This window comes from Bos indicus, chromosome 10, assembly GCF_029378745.1.
Source record: "Bos indicus isolate NIAB-ARS_2022 breed Sahiwal x Tharparkar chromosome 10, NIAB-ARS_B.indTharparkar_mat_pri_1.0, whole genome shotgun sequence".
Taxonomy (NCBI): domain Eukaryota; kingdom Metazoa; phylum Chordata; class Mammalia; order Artiodactyla; family Bovidae; genus Bos; species Bos indicus.
This window is the reverse complement of record NC_091769.1, coordinates 8,418,252-8,435,334: the sequence shown is the minus strand read 5'-3', so window position 1 is coordinate 8,435,334 and position 17,083 is coordinate 8,418,252. Positions and strand designations below refer to the sequence as shown.

Genomic DNA, 17,083 nt, shown 5'->3' with positions numbered 1-17,083 from the left:
ATCCATCTGCAGTGCAGGAGAACTGGGTTCCATCCCTGGGTTGGGAAGATCCCCTGGAGAAGGGAAAGGCTACCCACTCCAATATTCTGGCCTGGAGAATTCCATGGACTGTACAGTCCATGGGTCCTAAAGAGTCAGACACGGCTGAGTGACTTTCACTGCTCACTAACTTATATGGTATTGTACATCGACTATACTTCGATTTTAAAAAGGTATCATGTTACTAAGCAAACAGGAACAAGTGAAACATCTTTGTTACTTCAGGAGAACGGGAGGAAATCAACTCATTATTCTAAAAACTGGAGATAAGAGAGAAGACTGACGCAGTTAACCTGCCTTTCCCATACAAACTGTATCCCAGGGAAACCAACTAACTGATGAGGGGAAGTTTTTCTTCTTAGAGATGTTGCAGCTAATGAGTGAAGGAAATGATGGAACAAGAATTTCAGCATTTGACACCCCCACTGCGGAATGCATGTAAGCAATGATCATTAAGCCTACTTACAGTGGTTTAGTCACTAAGTCATGTCTGACTCTCTGCGACCCCATGGAGCCCATCAGGTTCCTCTGCCATGTAATTCTCCAGGTAAGAATACTGGAGCGGGTTGCCATTTCCTTCTCCAGGGGATCTTTCTGATCCAGGGATTGAACCCAGGTCTCCTGCACTGCAGGCAGATTCTTTATCACTGAACCACCAGGGAAGACAAATACTTTGCATCAATGCAAAAAGAACCACAGCAAAAGCAAACCCCAAAAAGCAAGCAAACCTCTCCCACATTGTGTATTTCCTGCTGTAAGAACACAATATCACTGAAAGTATATTCTCACCCCACTTCCAACTCCCCCAAATTGAACATAATCAATCAAACCTCTAAATCTAACTGCATTCTAGCAACCACAGAAGGCAGGGAAACATGTCACTTTTTGCCAGGAATGCAAAAAGGTAAAGTGCAGACTGGGGAATAGATACAGGACAAACCCAAGGTCCTAAACAAAGTAACTGCAAGAGGAGAAAGAGAGGAGGAGGATGCGGAACCTATACATTAAGGGAGACTTAAGAGCCAGGCTTCAGCAATATGTGAACCGTGAACTTCCAGATGTTCAAGCTGGTTTTAGAAAAGGCAGAGGAACCAGACATCAAATTGCCAACATCTGCTGGATCATCAAAAAAGCAAGAGAGTTCCAGAAAAACATCTATTTCTGCATTATTGACTATGCCAAAGCCTTTGACTGTGTGGATCACAAAAAACTGTGGAAAATTTTGAAAGAGATGGGAATACCAGACCACCTGACCTGCTTCTTGAGAAACCTATATGCAGGTCAGGAAGCAACAGTTCGAACTGGACATGGAACAACAGACTGGTTCCAAATAGGACAAGGAGTACGTCAAGGCTGTATATTGTCACCCTGCTTATTTAACTTCTATGCAGAGTACATCATGAGAAACACTGGGCTGGAAGAAGCACAAGCTGGAATCAAGATTGCTGGAAGAAATATCAATAACCTATGCAGATGACACCACCCTTATGGCAGAAAGTGAAGAAGAACTAAAAAACCTCTTGATGAAAGTGAAAGAGGAGAGTGAAAAAGTTGGCTTAAAGTTCAACATTCAGAAAACTAAGATCATGGCATCTGGTCCCATCACTTCATGGGAAATAGATAGGGAAACAGTGGAAACAGTGTCAGACTTTATTTTTGGGGGCTCCAAAATCACTGCAGATGGTGATTGCAGCCATGAAATTAAAAGATGCCTACTCCTTGGAAGGAAAGTTATGACCAACCTAGATAGCATATTAAAAAGCAGAGACATTACTTTGCCAACAAAGGTCTGTCTAGTCAAGGCTATGGTTTTTCCTGTGGTCACGTATGGATGTGAGAGTTGGACTGTGAAGAAAGCTGAGTGCCGAAGAATTGATGCTTTTGAACTGTGGTGTTGGAGGAGACTCTGGAGAGTCCCTTGGACTGCAAGGAGATCCAACCAGTCCATCCTAAAGGAGATCAGTCCTGGGATTTCTTTGGAAGGAATGATGCTAAAGCTGAAACTCCATTACTTTGGCCACCTCATGCGAAGAGTTGACTCATTGGAAAAGACTCTGATGCTGGGAGGGATTGGGGGCAGGAGGAAAAGGGGACGACAGAGGATGAGATGGCTGGATGGCATCACTGACTCGATGGATGTAAGTCTCAGTGAACTCCAGGAGTTAGTGATGGACAGGGAGGCCTGGCGTGCTGCAGTTCATGGGGTCACAAAGAGTCGGACACAACTGAGCAACTGAACTGAACTGAACTAAGAGACATACCAACCAATTGCAATGAGTAGACATTGTATGGAAACCAAAACAAACCGTAAAATACAAGAAGACAATTAGAAAATGTGATTGATACTAAGTAGCTGCTGTTGACTGAGTGTTTGTGCCCCTCCCTAATACATATGTTGAAATCCTAACTCCCATGTGACATTAGGAGGTAGGAGCACTGGGAAGGGCTTAGATTATAAGCATAGATCCCTCACAAATGGGATTAGTGTCCCTATAAAAGTGACCCCAGGGAACTCCTTCACTCCACCCTCCATGTGAGGACACGATGAAATGACTGTCTATGAACCAGGAAGCAGTTCCTCACCAGACACAGAATCTGCAGGCCCCTGACCTTGGACTTCCGACCTCTGGAACCCTGAACTGTGAGGGCAAGTCCATAAGCCACCCAGTCTAGGGTATTTTTGTTATAGCAGCTGGAACTAAGAGTAGTTATTAAACCTTTTGGTATATATATAAGGTTTTACGATTTTTTGAAACAAAGAATTCTTGGATTTTAAAGATACAGACTGAAATATTTGTATAAAGTAGAAAATAAGTGCTTAAGAGAAATGAGACACTTGCGTGCCTCTGGAGGTGAAACAGCACAGTGAAGAGAGCAGTGGCAGTAGCTCTGGGTCCGTAGCAGTGGGTCCTGGCCAAGCCCCCGGAGAGTCCTGCACCCCAGCTCTCTCCCTCCCAACTCGGGGCGAAACACCGCCTGAGCCCCTCACCTCCTCAGAACCCCATAGGTCACTTAGGAAACGATTCCCCAAGGGGAGCTCACAGGCTCTTCCTCAGCTGCTTCACCACCTTCTCATTAAACCCACTTCTCCCGAAGGACACGCATACAAATGAAACGCTAGTTCTAATTCAACTGTATGTTTCTTTCACGACACTGTAAATATATTCCAGCCACACAATGGGCCAATTCCTTTTTTGGGGCTAACCTAGAAACCTAAATGCCACATATAACATTGTTTCTATATGAAAACCCTTTCCTAAAAGTATGTTTGTCATATAATCTGCATATAAGAGGGTCACCGTTTACATCGTTGTTTTTGTTTAGTCCCTCAGTCGCGGCCAACTCTTTGCAACCCTGTGGACGGTAGCCCACTGGGCTCCTCTGTCCATGGGATTCTCCAGGCAAGAATACTGGAGTGGACTGCCATCCTCCAGGGGATCTTCCAGATCCAGGGATCAAATCTGTGTCTCCTGCATTGCAGGCGAATTCTTTACCACTGAGCCATCTGGGAAACCCCCCTTTTACATTAATTCAAAGCATTTCCTGATTCTTTTTTCAGTTTCAATGTTCTCATCTTTGACACACAAAACTGATTTTAGTCATGTGCTCTTCTTTCTCCCTTCTTGAAAATCTCCACCAACAACCGGCAGGAGAGAATTTGCTTGCCTCATTCCTCCCAGCCAGGTCTCTGGGAGGTGAGGGGTGAGGAGCACACTCCTCCCAAAAGGGTGAAGAGGAAATCTCCAAGATCAGAGACAGAAAGTCCTGATGCCTCACTCCCCTAGCGGGCCTGACCTCTGCAGGCAGAGGTGCTGGGCTCTCATCCAGGTGGCAGCTCACCTGGGTTCCACGTGTGGCTGACAGCATGGGCAGAGAGGCTGACCACAGGAACACAACAGATCCCCTGCTCTGTTCTCCATCTGGCCATCACCGTCTTGGCTATCCCTCTCTCTAGAGAACTCTGGAAAGGAAATGTTGTAGCCAGAGTCTGTATCAGACTGTGGGGAAAAAAGAAACTTCTAGCTCCGGCTCAGTTCACAACACTACAGATGCTACTGAAACAACACCCAAGGGAACGCCTTTTGCTTTGTTCACAGTCACCCAGCTTCTAGACTTTCCATCAGTTTCTTAAGCTGAAAATGGAAATGCCTCAGATGACCCAAAGACCACTTGTAGGTGAGATCTAAGCTGTTAGGTCACCATGTGGGTACTTCAGTCACTTCAGTCATGTCTGACTCTGTGCGACCCTATGGGCTATAGCCCTCCAGGCTCCTCTGTCCGTGGGATTCTCCAGGCAAGAATTCTGGAGTGGGTTGCCATTTCCTCCTCCAGAGGACCTTCCTAATCCAGGGATCAAACCAGCATCTCTTATGTCTCCTGCACTGGCAGGTGGCTTCTTTACCACCAGCGCCACATTGCTTGGGTCCTTACCAGCCTTCATAAACCGGTACCTTCCTCTCCATTTGGTGAGTGCCCTTGACGCTTCCTCAGCAGGAACTCTGAGGAGGACAAAAGCCCCATCTACCCTGAAGTCATCACCTTTCAGGTTCAGATCTTTAATGTTATTTGTGGTTCTGACGTCAGAAAATGGCACTTTTTTTTATCCATGTTAACCTGCGTGATATGTTACTAAAAAGTCTTCCTATAAAAGTTTCCAAAATTGGGGGTCTTCCCTCCTTTTTATGACTCACACAGGCAACTGAATCCCTGTAGCTAACCATTATACCTTCCCCTCTAGGAGGCAACAGTGCATCACAGTTCCAACAATATAGTACATCTGACAGCTACATCATACAGAAATGTTGCAACACAAAAACCAACAGAGCTTTTGCCAACTGGCTTTAAGCTCAATTATAGACCAAAACTTCAGGTGATACCAAACAAGAATTTCATATGAAACCACCTCAACATAACACCACAGCCCTTCAAAGGCAGAAGGGTTATGCAGGTCCAACAGTCAAGGAACCCAAATGCCAGCTTGGGCCTTTCACTGTCAAGATTCTACTCTGTCATCTCCTTTGGAAATCCAATCGACAGAGACCACACCCAGCGGTTTCCAAAGCTTCAGGGTAACACAGTGCTCAGGACTCAGTCTTGTCTGACTCTTTGGCACCCCATGGACTGCAGCCCACCAGGCTCTTCTGTCGATGGGATTCTCCAGGCAAGAATACTGGCATGGGTTGCCATGCCCTCCTCCAGGGGGTCTTCCCCAGCCAGGGATCAAACCCATGTCTCCTGTGTCTCCTGCATTGGCAGGTGGGTTCTTTACCACTGAGCCACCTAGGAAGTCTCAGGGTAACACGTCTGTATGTAAGTCCAGTTAGTCACCTACATTGGTCAAATCAATCGATTTGAAAGTGGGATACATTTTCCAATAGAAAATGTATTTCAACAATATCTAAATCTAAATCAACAAAATTTTATCTTAATTACCAAAACAGAAATCAGAGCAACCATGAGGTTATTAGCAGCTAGTATTTGTACAATATTTACAAAGTGCCAAGTAACATGGGTAATATGTTCTGCCAAAGCGTCTCCAATTTTGTATGCATTTTACATTCTCCACTCATTTCAAAGCAATGCTCTAGTTTGAGCTAATACAGGGAGTGACAGTGGGTCTGTAACAGGAAAAATCTCATCCACTAGGCCCTCTGATTGCTCTTCCCTGCACTCCAGTGTTCTTGCCTGGAGAATCCCAGGGACGGGAGAGCCTGGTGGGCCGCCGTCTATGGGGTCGCACAGAGTCGGACACAACTGAAGTGACTTGGCGGCAGCAGCAGCAGCAGCCTCACCACCACGCCACTCTGTTCTAAACTGCAGTTCCAGCACTAGCCATGCTTGGGCCTTCCGGCCTGTGTGAGAGGCAACGAAGCAGTGGTTAAGAACTTCGGAGTTGGATTCGGACATCTCCTATTTAAATTTCAGCCCTCATCTAGAAGGATGCCTTGTGACTCTTGCAGCCCTGTCTTCCTCCTTTGTAAAATAAGAAGGGTAATTTGTAGCTCATAGTGCTTTTATATAGATGGGTAAAACAATGTATCGATATATAAAGTTCTCTGCAAATAGCAAGATTTAATAGCTCATGTTACCAGATCTATTCTACACACCTTGTTGCAAAATGTACAAACCACACAAGGAAACTGGAATCACCTTGGAAACAAGACCCAACCGTGACATGCTTTCTTCCAGTGATGGATGATCCAAGAGCAAAGTCATCTCCTGATGCTTATGAAATCAGTCACAGGCCCCTAAACGATTCTGCCTGAGGAGGCACAGAGGAGGAGCTGAAAAAGTTGATGGCAAAGAATGAAGCAGCAAAATCCTGAGTAAAAACTGGCTTTTATCTGCCAGTGGGAGAAGAGAGAAACCAGGGGGAAAGGAGCAGCAACCAAATCTAAACCAACCTATATTGCAACTTACTAAAAAGTGGTGTTTTCCATTAAAACATAATAGCTACCCAGACTTTCACTGTAAGATATTGGTAACACCTATGTTTTTACACTTTTAATTTTTGCTTTATATTGGAGTATAGCTGATTTACACTAGTGTGTTAGTTTCAGGTGTACAGCAGTGATTCAGTTATATATATGTGTGTGTGTGTATGTGTATCCATTATATTTCAGATTCATTTTCCATATAGGTTATTAAAGAATATTGAGTATAGTTCCCTGTGCTATACAGTAGGTCCTTGTGGATTATCTATATACATATAGTAGGGTAACATTTATTCTTAAAAAAAATTTTTTTTTTTATTTTATATGGGGTATAGCCAATTAACAATGAGAGTTTCAGGTGGACAGTGAAGGGACTAAGCCACACACAGACATGTATCCACTCCCCCCAAACTCCCCTCCCATCCAGGCTGCCATCTAACAACACTGAGCAGAGTCCCATGTGGTAACACCTGAAATATTTTTGCATGTTTTAAATATGCATATTCTTGAGTGAAAATATAAGCTTAAAAACACATTATAAACTCACTTATTAATGTTTTGAGACTGTGGAAAGAAGGTATAGAGAGCAATAAACCGAGTAAAAATAGAGTAAATTTGGCTAAGCTTGGTTTTTACTTAGGGAACTTCTTGCTTAGACTGCATTCACCCCACCCCCAACCTCTGAGATCATGGGGAGAGGGGTCAGTGGGCAAGGAACAGAGGAAATGACAGAAACATGCCTGTTATGGGTGGAACTTCTGAATGCTCCCCCCCCAATTCCTATGTTGCAGCCCTAACCCTGATGATATTTGGAGGTAATTGGGTTTAGATGACATCATGAGGGTGGGATCCCCATGACAGGATTAGCATCCTTCTAAGAGGAAGGAGAGAGACCACAGTTTGCTTGCTCTCAGCCATGTGACACAAGGAGATTCGGAAGCCAGGCAAAGTGCTCTCACAAAGCACCTTGACCTTGGCCTTCCCAGCCTCCAGAATGGGAAGAAAGAAATGTCTGCTGTTTATTTCACTGATGCGGACCCAGGTACGATCCCTGGTTGGGGAACTAAGCTCCCCCAAGCCACAAAGTGCTGTCAAAATAAATAAAACAGAAATGTCTGTTCTTTAAGCCACTCTGTGTATGGCATTTTGTTAGAGCAGCCCCCACCCCACCCCTGAGCTAAGAGAATGTCTAAGCAGAGTCAGGGTGGGGAGTGGACTGAAGATGAAGAGATGTTTTCAGCAGTATCTTAGAAGTCTGCACACAAGATCAGTGGATATACTTTAATATTATTAATCATCCAACAAGAGAAATACACAATACACTAAGTGACCATTTAAAAATGCCATTATTTTAAACAATTATCAAAATTACCCATCTCGATTTGAACTTCCCAGGGTATCTCCAATGGCGTTGGACATCTTTTAAACTGGTTATAGAAGGCCTTCTGGGATACGGTCAGGATATATTCTCCCTTGTTCTGGAAAACCTCGATCAATGGACTTCCTTGCCCTCTGGTTTCCAAATGTGTTTGGACAAAGATGGTACCAAGCTGGAGATCAATGAAAGGGAGGACGACAGGGGTATTTACAGGTATTTATTCCTGGAGGTCCCCCAGCCCAGCCACAGGCCTCCAGTCACTGCATTCTTCTCCAAGGCCACAGCTTTCGGGGGCTGCCCTACCCTATAGGGTTGGTTTCTCAGGTCCCCATAACCACCCTCTTCTGCACTTCTTCTCGGTGGTAACAGTGCACTCTTTTTCTAGTCTTAGGATGCTTCTTCATCATTTGCTAATTTCCTTTCATTTTGCCAACACACCTGAATAGTCCCTTCATTACATTATTTCCTTACACTTTTGTGGACACACAACCTGTTTCCTGTCCAGACACCATCTGCTCAGGTCTGAGGAAGGGCTGGTTGGTTGGTCTTGCCTCACTTAGGTACAGGGTTTTCTTGCAGCCTTTGACTGCTCACCAGCATCTCCCTTTTTCCCCCAACCAGAAGACTCAACCCAGTTCAACAGCCTGTTCGCTTTCTGAGCCCCTGGATTTTAGACTTTACTTGCCCCCTCGGCTCTGAAGAAGCTGCTCCTCCCCCAACCCTGCTGGTTTCCCAGACCCTAAACTCTCTCTTCCCTGGTGCTACAGGACTCTTCCCACCTCCCTCCCATTCTGATTCCTAGCCTTCACCCATCATAACCTGGTCCCGCAGGAGCTGCCCAGCTCTCACCAGCACATCCTGCTCTGCGGCAGCCCACGTCCTGCCTCGTGTCCACCAGGGTGGGATTCAGCAGAAAAGCATCACCTCTGAAAAGGAGCAGTTTGCTCTCTTACTTTCTGATTTAAGGACAGATTTACCAAAGTCCAAAGGGAGCATTACCTGACAGGTCTTTTTTTTTTTTTTCAGGGATATATCTTTTTCCTTATTAGATCTACTTAGCTAATTTTAGTTTATCAGGTAAGTTATTTCAATATTACATAAAACTTCATGGAAAAGATGTTACAGAAGAACCCATGGATGGTCCTCATTGTCTTCACCATCACTGGCCTCAGCGGCAGCATTAATGGTAGGACTCCACCCTTAAAAGCATTCTACAAAGTGCTTTCAAGTTTACTCTTTTTAAGTCACAAAGTCTTTACAAGTAGACAGATCATATATTGTTTTTATTTTGAAGATATGAAAACTGAAGTATAGAAAAGGCATTAAACTTTTTCATGATGAATTAACCAAGGAAATAGGGCTTCCCAGGGGACTCAGTGGTAAAAGAATCCTCCTGCCGACCCAAAAGATTCTGGTTCGATCCCTGGCTCGGGAAGATCCCCTGGAGGAGGAAAGGACAACCCACTCCCGTATTCTTGCCTGGAGAATTCCATGGACAGAGAAGTCTGGCCAGCTATAATCCACGGAGTTGCAAAGAGCTGGACATGATTAAGTGGGCGCGCATGCGCACGCACACGCACACACACACGCACACACACACACACGACCAAGGAAACATAGCTAGCAAATATTCTGAATAAATACTGCTTGAAATAAAGGCTGTTTTTGCTTTGTATTAGAAGTATTAATATTGCACCTCTATTGAAAAGAAGGCATGCTCTTTGATCTATGCAGCCATCCAGTTTTAACAGGAGAAATGATGCCATTGTAAAAAGAGCAAGGACTAGTTTATATCTGATAGATCTTAAAAATGAGTGTAACTACTGAAGGAAGCAGTGAAAACCAGGGAAATTTTCTCAATGACTATAGTTCATGTGTTGGAACAAAGGGAGGGGGCACTAAATTGTGATGAAATGAGCTACGGCAGAAAATAAACTAGGGAATTCCTAAACCTAAACACACACAGCACAGTGAAAAGGACTCCAAGAGCCGACGTCAGCCCATTTTAAGTTACTCCTTTGCCTTACAATTTCCCATCGTGCAGGATGCAGCCCCAGCAGAGCAGAGGCATGTGAATCACCGAGACGACAAAGCAAGACACCAGGACCTGCACACCCCAGTGGATCCTAGGGGAGTCTGCACCTCAGGAAACCAGAATGGGCTACACATGGTCCAGCCCTCTCACCACCTACAGACTTCCCAGCCGCATCTGGAGGCTCAGAGCCTGGCTTCACGGGTAGAGATGACAGACGGCCCATATCACGAAAGTAAACTAAGACGAAGGTGGGGCAGCTTCCCTGTTGGCTCACTGGTAAAGAATCTGCCTGCGATGCAGGAGATGGGGGTTCGATCCTTAGATCTAGAAAATCCCCTGGAGAAGGAAATGGCAACCCACTCCAGTATTCTTGCCTGGAAAATTCCATGGATAGAGGAGTCTGGTGGGCTACAGTCCATGGACTCGCAAGAGTCAGACACAACTTATCGACTCAACCACCACCGAGATGAAGGCAGGGCAGTGACTAGTACTGCGAATACACACAGTCTGGAACCATACACTGTACTTGAGGTGGCCACACCTAATTCAATTTCTGACCCACAGACAATTTAATTCATTTAAAAACAGTAGTTCCCAAATTGTGGTCCCTAGATAGTAAAACTAGTATCTCCTAGAAGCTTGTTAGAAATCCAAACTCTTGGGCCCCACCCAGGATCTCCTAAATCAGAAACTCTGGGAGTGGAACCCAACAGTCAGTAGTTCAACAAGCCTTCCAGGTGATTCTGATGTACTCTAAAGCTTGAGACTACTGACTTAACAAAAGTCTTCCCCCCCCCCCTAAATAGCTCTATCCTTCCATTTAAAGGCGGGGTGAGAGTTGGACTGTGAAGAAAGCTGAGGGCCGAAGAATTGATGCTTTTGAACTGTGGTGTTGGAGAAGACTCTTGAGAGTCCCTGGGACTGCAGGGAGATCCAACCAGTCCATTCTAAAGGAGATCAGTCCTGGGTGTTCTTTGGAGGGAATGATGCTAAAGCCGAAACTCCAGTACTTTGGCCACCTCATGCAAAGAGTTGACTCATTGGAAAAGACTCTGATGCTGGGAGGGATTGGGGGTAGGAGGAGAAGGGGACAACAGAGGATGAGATGGCTGGATGGCATCACCAACTCAATGGAAGTGAGTTTGAGTGAACTCTGGGAGTTGGTGATGGACAGGGAGGCCTGGCGTGCTGCAATTCATGGGGTCGCAAAGAGTCAGACACGACTGAGTGACTGAACTGAACTGAAATAAAATCTCACTCATTATTTACCATAAGGTCAGAAAATTATCTATTTTCCCTTTATAGATAGTCAACTTGGGATTATCCTCACTGATTTGGAAAGCCATGGAACACAGATAATACAAAAGTAATGAATCACTGGCTTAGGCACACCCTTTTGCAATAGACTGACCATCCTCATTAGGTTTTGCTTACCAGGCTTCATGGATATTCCCTGAATCCACAGTACAGCAGAACCTGATACAAATACCGCCTGAATGAATGACTGAGCACAATGAATGGGGGACGACGCGGGAATTGGCAAGGCTGCCTACTAGAACAAAATCACTTGGATACTAAGAACCTCCTGTGTCTGATCCACAAAATAGTTTGCCTCACAAGAGATGACTGCAAGTTGACTGAACTGTCAGTCAAGACTCTCTTCTACAACTGGCTGCCTAATCCTGGATCCTCCCCAGGCACAACAGCTGGGATGAGGAAAAGAAAACTTGTAAGAATCCCCAGATCTTCCCAGGGAGAGGTTCCACCATCTCCTCTGAGGATTTCTGAACAAGAATTGCAAAACTGGTACAGTCTCAGCAGTGAGCATTCTGCAGGATTCTCCTGTTGGAGCATGATTTTTAAAAAGGCAAACAAGAGGGAGACAAATTGCTAGGAAGCTGCATTTTTTACAGCAATTGGAAGACAAATCTAACTTCTTACCAGAATTGGAAACCCACATGATATCACTGTAGTGCACATGAATTATTAATGCTCATCATTTTTTGTAAATTAGGTATTCAGGAAGGTTCCTGTCGACATCATGTTTGACATCATAATGCTTCATCATTCTAAAAGCCTAATGAGATGAATTCTTGCTAGAAAAGAGAGAGATCAAGCATGCATTTCTGCACTCTGGAGAATACCAGAGACCAAGGAGATAATGAAGATATGGTTTATAATTGATGTACAAAGAGCAAATTAAAAAAAAAAAAAACAAAACCTGTTACAACCCTACCACCACTGTAAACAAGACCAAATGGCACTTTACCTTTCCACCTGAGCATTTTGGAAAAGGGAGGGGTGAGTGCGGTGGGGGGCAGGGGGCATGACTAGTAATTATCTCAAACTCCTAAGGTGGAAGAATTCTTCTAAAAAGAAAGTTATGTCTTTATAAAATTACCTCATCTACAAAAGAACATGTAACAGGTAAAAATTGAAAAAGATACCATAACACCAAGTCACACATCCTAAAAGGATAGTATTATATATTTTAAACCAATTCTGTAACAGTAATTCTATGTGATACATATAAATAATCATTCTGTTCTCACATGTAATATCAAATCTGTAGTTTCTGAGTTCTACACATGCAAATTAGTGTTGACTAAACTGAACCAGCAGTTTTGTCCAACATCTGCAGCAATGGGTTGGAATGAAATAAGCTCTTGTTTGGAAATCTGGTTGACAAAGCAAAGTAAGTTAAATTCCTATCCAGGTCAAGTCTTTTAACACTTCAGCCAAGTAGCAATGATATATATACAAGTTCATACTAACTGCTAATAATTGGGACTCATTTCCCCTCCAGTTTTTATTTCAGTTGGTCTCTAAGTAGCCTCTTGAGAGAAGTACTAAAACATAGAGAATGAGTTCATTCATTATTCTTTCTTCTACTGAACAAACATGGAGTAACTGAAGTTGCCAGGTACTAAATTGGGATTCTTGCTACTCTGAAAGGCGAAAAATCCTCTTAAGCAAACCAAAAAGAGTATCTAGAGTTCATCAGTTGTCATCGTTCTGAACTACTGCTTCATGTCAAAAGATTTCCTTTTCAACAAGAAGGCAAAAGGACAGTCATTATTGGCAACATTCCAATTTAATTACTTCACTAAATAAAACATTTTCATCCCCTGAAATTACTTCTAATGATAACTTTATGTGAACCAGTGTGGGGGAAAAAAAAAAAACCTTAGTGTTCAGCATGCTCCTTTATAACAAATGTTCAATTAGTAGGTAGCACTGTCATGGATCCAGGTCTCTAGTTCTTGGATATTCTATCAGTAAACAGTTAACATTCAAAAGCTAGAAAACGTCTACCTGGTATATAGTAGGTGTTCAATAAATAGTGTTTGTATTATAATGATGATTATATTATAATACTCTATTACATGATTATTACCAGAGAAACTCTCTAACTTATAAACAAACATCAGTTAAGCTTTATGTTACAAAATCAGATGCTATTAAAGCAAGCTCATGAAAAGAAGCGTTTGCTCTTCCATGTCATGGAAGTCAGCACACATCATCTTCTCTTCACCCATCCACTGAGAGCTGACTTTATCCAATGAAGACTAGGAGCCTCCTCACACTAGGCCAATCGTTGAATAACTTTTCAAGTAGTAAAGATATAATGGTGCCTTTAATCAGTGACACAATTCCTGGTAATCTACTGACCATGTAAAAGCTGTTGATTCTCTTACATTAACAGTCAGAGAGACACATTTCCCTCCCTCTGTACTGTAGGATATGCCACCATCCTTCTGTTTGCTATAAGGATAAAAGGCCCAGTGGCCAGATTTACACAAAGGAAAACCTCTTGGATTTAATAGTATTTTGAGAACACACAGGAGGGCACTGGTTAAAAAAAAAAAAAATCATTTTTCTTCTGGCACTAAGAAATATGTAGTGACTGCTTTAATCACTTAATGTTTTCCAGTGGCTCAAAATTTCGCTCTCCTGAAAGATAAGATGAATGTGCAGAATGAATCTTCATCTTCAGGCAGCTGCACTGCATTGGAAAATCAGTTGCCCTCACGGCAGCGCAGCCGACCCTCCAAACTCCCTGCCAGGTTCTTTCAATTATGTTCCAGACACGCAGCCAACCCAAAGAAGTCGTAAACAACAGGTTCCACTCGGGTCCTCCTCCTCCATTCCCTTCCTCCATCCCTCCAGAGAACAGAAACCCTCTCATCCATTCACAAATCCCCACACTCGGCCCCTGTGGCTGAGACTCCATGCAACCTGGCCGGTGTCTCCAGGTAAAAATCTGAACACGAGGGCACTGTAGTACCGTGGCACCGAGTCTGCGCCATTCACCTCCCAGCCACGCAAATCCAGCCCAGAGCTCGGATTTCATTCAGTGGAACTCGTCTCCGAACGCTCCAAACGATGCCCACCCCTCCTCCAGAGCTGACCCAGTCCAGCCTTCTCCTTCTCGGTGAGAACCAGGCCAGCCCACCTGCTTCCCTTCTCCACCCCCCACCCCCCCCCACAAACCGGCTCTCAGGACTCCTCCAAGGGTCTTTAACGCGCCCATTTCCGGGGCCCTCATCACCCACCTCCCGAATGAAAAGTAAACTCCTCCTTAGTGACCATCTCCCCAAACCAACCAGGCCACTAAACTCAGCCGGAGACCCCTGCCCGCGGGACGCGGCGGGCGGCCCCCCCGGCAGCGCGCGCGGGCGCCCGGCGTTTACCTTGACGCTGGTGTAGCTGGTCTGGGTCTCGGCCTCCGCGCTGCTGCAGCAGTGGCGCCTCCGGCCCCTGCAGGTGGTCGCCGCGGGGCCCGCGGAGCCCGCGCTGCTGCCGCTGCCCAGCTCCCCGCGGGCCCTGCGGGCGCGGGCGGCGCCTGGGGACCCGGACGCGCGGCTCTGGGGGATGGCGTCGGCGGCGTCGGTCTGGACGAAGAGGCCGTGCAGGGGGCCCGCGGGGCCCTGCGACACGCCGGTGGTCTGGCGGGGCGAGTTGGACTCGTCCGAGTCCCGGCAGTAGATCACGCCGCTCTGCGAGACGTGGATGCTGGGGGCGCAGCCCATCCCTCGGCCGGGCTCCCCCGCGCGCCCGCCCGCGCCCCCGGCCGCCCGGCCCCGGCGCCGCGGCGGCCACCTGCAGTGAGGGGGCGGGCGCCTCGGCGGCGGCGGCGGCGCCCCGACCGTGCGCCCCCCGGCCGGTCTGGCCGCCGCTCCGTCGGGCTCACCGCGGGGCACCCCGCCGAGCCTGCCGGGGCTGCGCGCGTCACCCCAACTTTCCCTTCTGGGCCATTTTCCTCCTCGAGCGGGCGAGCGCGCACACACAGCGCCCCGCGCGCACCGGCGGCCGCCACCCTCTCCGCCGCGGCGCCCCAAACGCGCTCCCCACGCCTCCGCCCGCCCCTCCGCCCTCGGCTCCGCTCGACCCGCGCCGCCGCCCAGCTCGACAACGCCGGGCTTCCGCGGCCCCGGGGCCCCAGCACCGCCCGCACCTCTTTCCCGACTTTCACTCCGCGTACCTCCCTCCCTCGGTCCCTCCCTCCTTCCCTCCCGCCCGCCTTTCTCCGCGGCTCCCCCGCTTCGCAGTCGCCGCCGATGGGGCGCTGCTGCGCCCCTCGGCCCCGCCCGCCGCTGCCCGCACTCTCGCGGGCAGGACACAGCGCGCTCGCTGCCCGGCTCGGCACCCCGCACGCCCCGCCTCCCCCCGGGCCCCAGGGTGCGGCGGCGGTCACCACGCCCCGGCGCCCTCCCCTCCCTCCGCGGTGCAGAGGCCTCGTTCCTCCTGTACCCGTCCCGGGGGCTGCACCCCCAGTGCCCTAGCCTCTCTTCCCCTCGCGGCACAAACCCCGGGCCGGCCCCAAAGGGTAGTGTAGCCTGGGGAGCAACCCCAGTAATACCCCTGGCCTTTCAGGAACACATTGTAACATCTCTGAGCCAAACATCATGACGCCCCGTAGGGACCCTCCAGCCTGTGCCCACTCATCTAACTTGCTCGCCTCCCAGTCGACTCAGATCATTAAGGAGAGGCTTCATACCTCTGTAGTCCCTCGCTTCCCCATGTACACTGCAGGCTGAGTTGGATAGCGACCCAGTCTTCAAAAGGGTAGAGTAGACAGATGATGTCCACCCATCATCGGAGGTCACGCCAAGGAACCAGAGACCAGGTGAGGACCAAGCCCTTGAATGCACAAATTCCTCTAAGACCCAAAGAAAGAACTGAAAATGCTGTTCGCGTGGTACTGGGCTTTCTCCTCCAAAGTTTTCACCTCTTCCTTGGGTGTCACTACATCTTCACAGTGGCTTCTCCTCCATCCAGGCCCCACCCCACCCCCACCCGGATTGTCCACTGCTCTGCCTCACACCAGGCTGGGCAGTCAAAACTGCCTCCCCTCAGTCCCCTTGGAGAGGCGTGCACAATTTCCTTGGAGGGGTGCAAGAATACTTTCAGACGAAGCCTGCTTATCCTCCCGGATGTGCAGTCTGGGTTGGAGCTACCAAGCACCACTGCCCATTTATTCGCTTATTCTTTGAGTAATTCCAGTCTGCTGCCACAGCATCACAGAAGAGAAATGGATGGTCCAAGAAAGTGTATAAGGTCAAATGCAAAAGCAAGAACATAGAGTCCTAATGCAAAGCACAAAGAAGAATCCAGCTTGAAATAATTTCTTTGGTTCTTCCCTCTCTTCCTCTCCCCATCACATCAAATTTGGGGATGACTGGGTCAAGACTTCAAATGACAGCTTCTAACCTTCACAGAGAAGCAAGGTGTCACCCCACATCTCAAATTCAGATATACAGAGGAGAAAGAACTAACCTAGGAGAAGGCAATGGCACCCCACTCCAGTACTCTTGCCTGGAAAATCCCATGAATGGAGGAGCCTGGAGGCTGCAGTCCATGGGGTTGCTGAGGGTCGGACACGGCTGAGCGACTTCACTTTCACTTTTCACTTTCATGCATTGGAGAAGGAAATGGTAACCCACTCCAGTGTTCTTGCCTGGAGAATCCCAGGGACGGGGGAGCCTGGTAGGCTGCCATCTATGGGATCGCAGAGTCGGACACAACTGAAGTGACTTAGCAGCAGCAGCAACCTAGTCTAACTAACCTAATCTAAGTCTTTTGTTTCTCTTCTCAGCTTTCTCTTCCCAACTTTCAGTCTCTAAAAAATTTTTGATGACATGAAAAAAAGTCTGTGCTACATTTTTGAATGGACAGGCAAATTGCTCATAAAAC

At 47.1% G+C, this 17,083-nt stretch overlaps 1 protein-coding gene across 5 annotated transcripts in view; it reads right to left on the bottom strand.

The window, feature by feature from the left end:
* The window catches only part of PDE8B (phosphodiesterase 8B), a 293,772-nt gene that overhangs the window by 203,274 nt on the left and 73,415 nt on the right, over positions 1-17,083 (bottom strand). The window contains exon 1 of one of the 5 annotated variants that reach the window (XM_070796632.1): positions 14,581-14,947. The exons of 3 other annotated variants lie outside the window; for them this stretch is intronic. In XM_070796632.1, coding sequence (XP_070652733.1) covers positions 14,581-14,919 — 339 coding nt within the window. In that variant the 5' untranslated portion in view covers positions 14,920-14,947. Of the gene's footprint in view, positions 1-14,580; positions 14,948-17,083 lie in introns of those variants that run through there. One more of the 5 variants, XM_070796631.1, reaches the window with a different exon arrangement.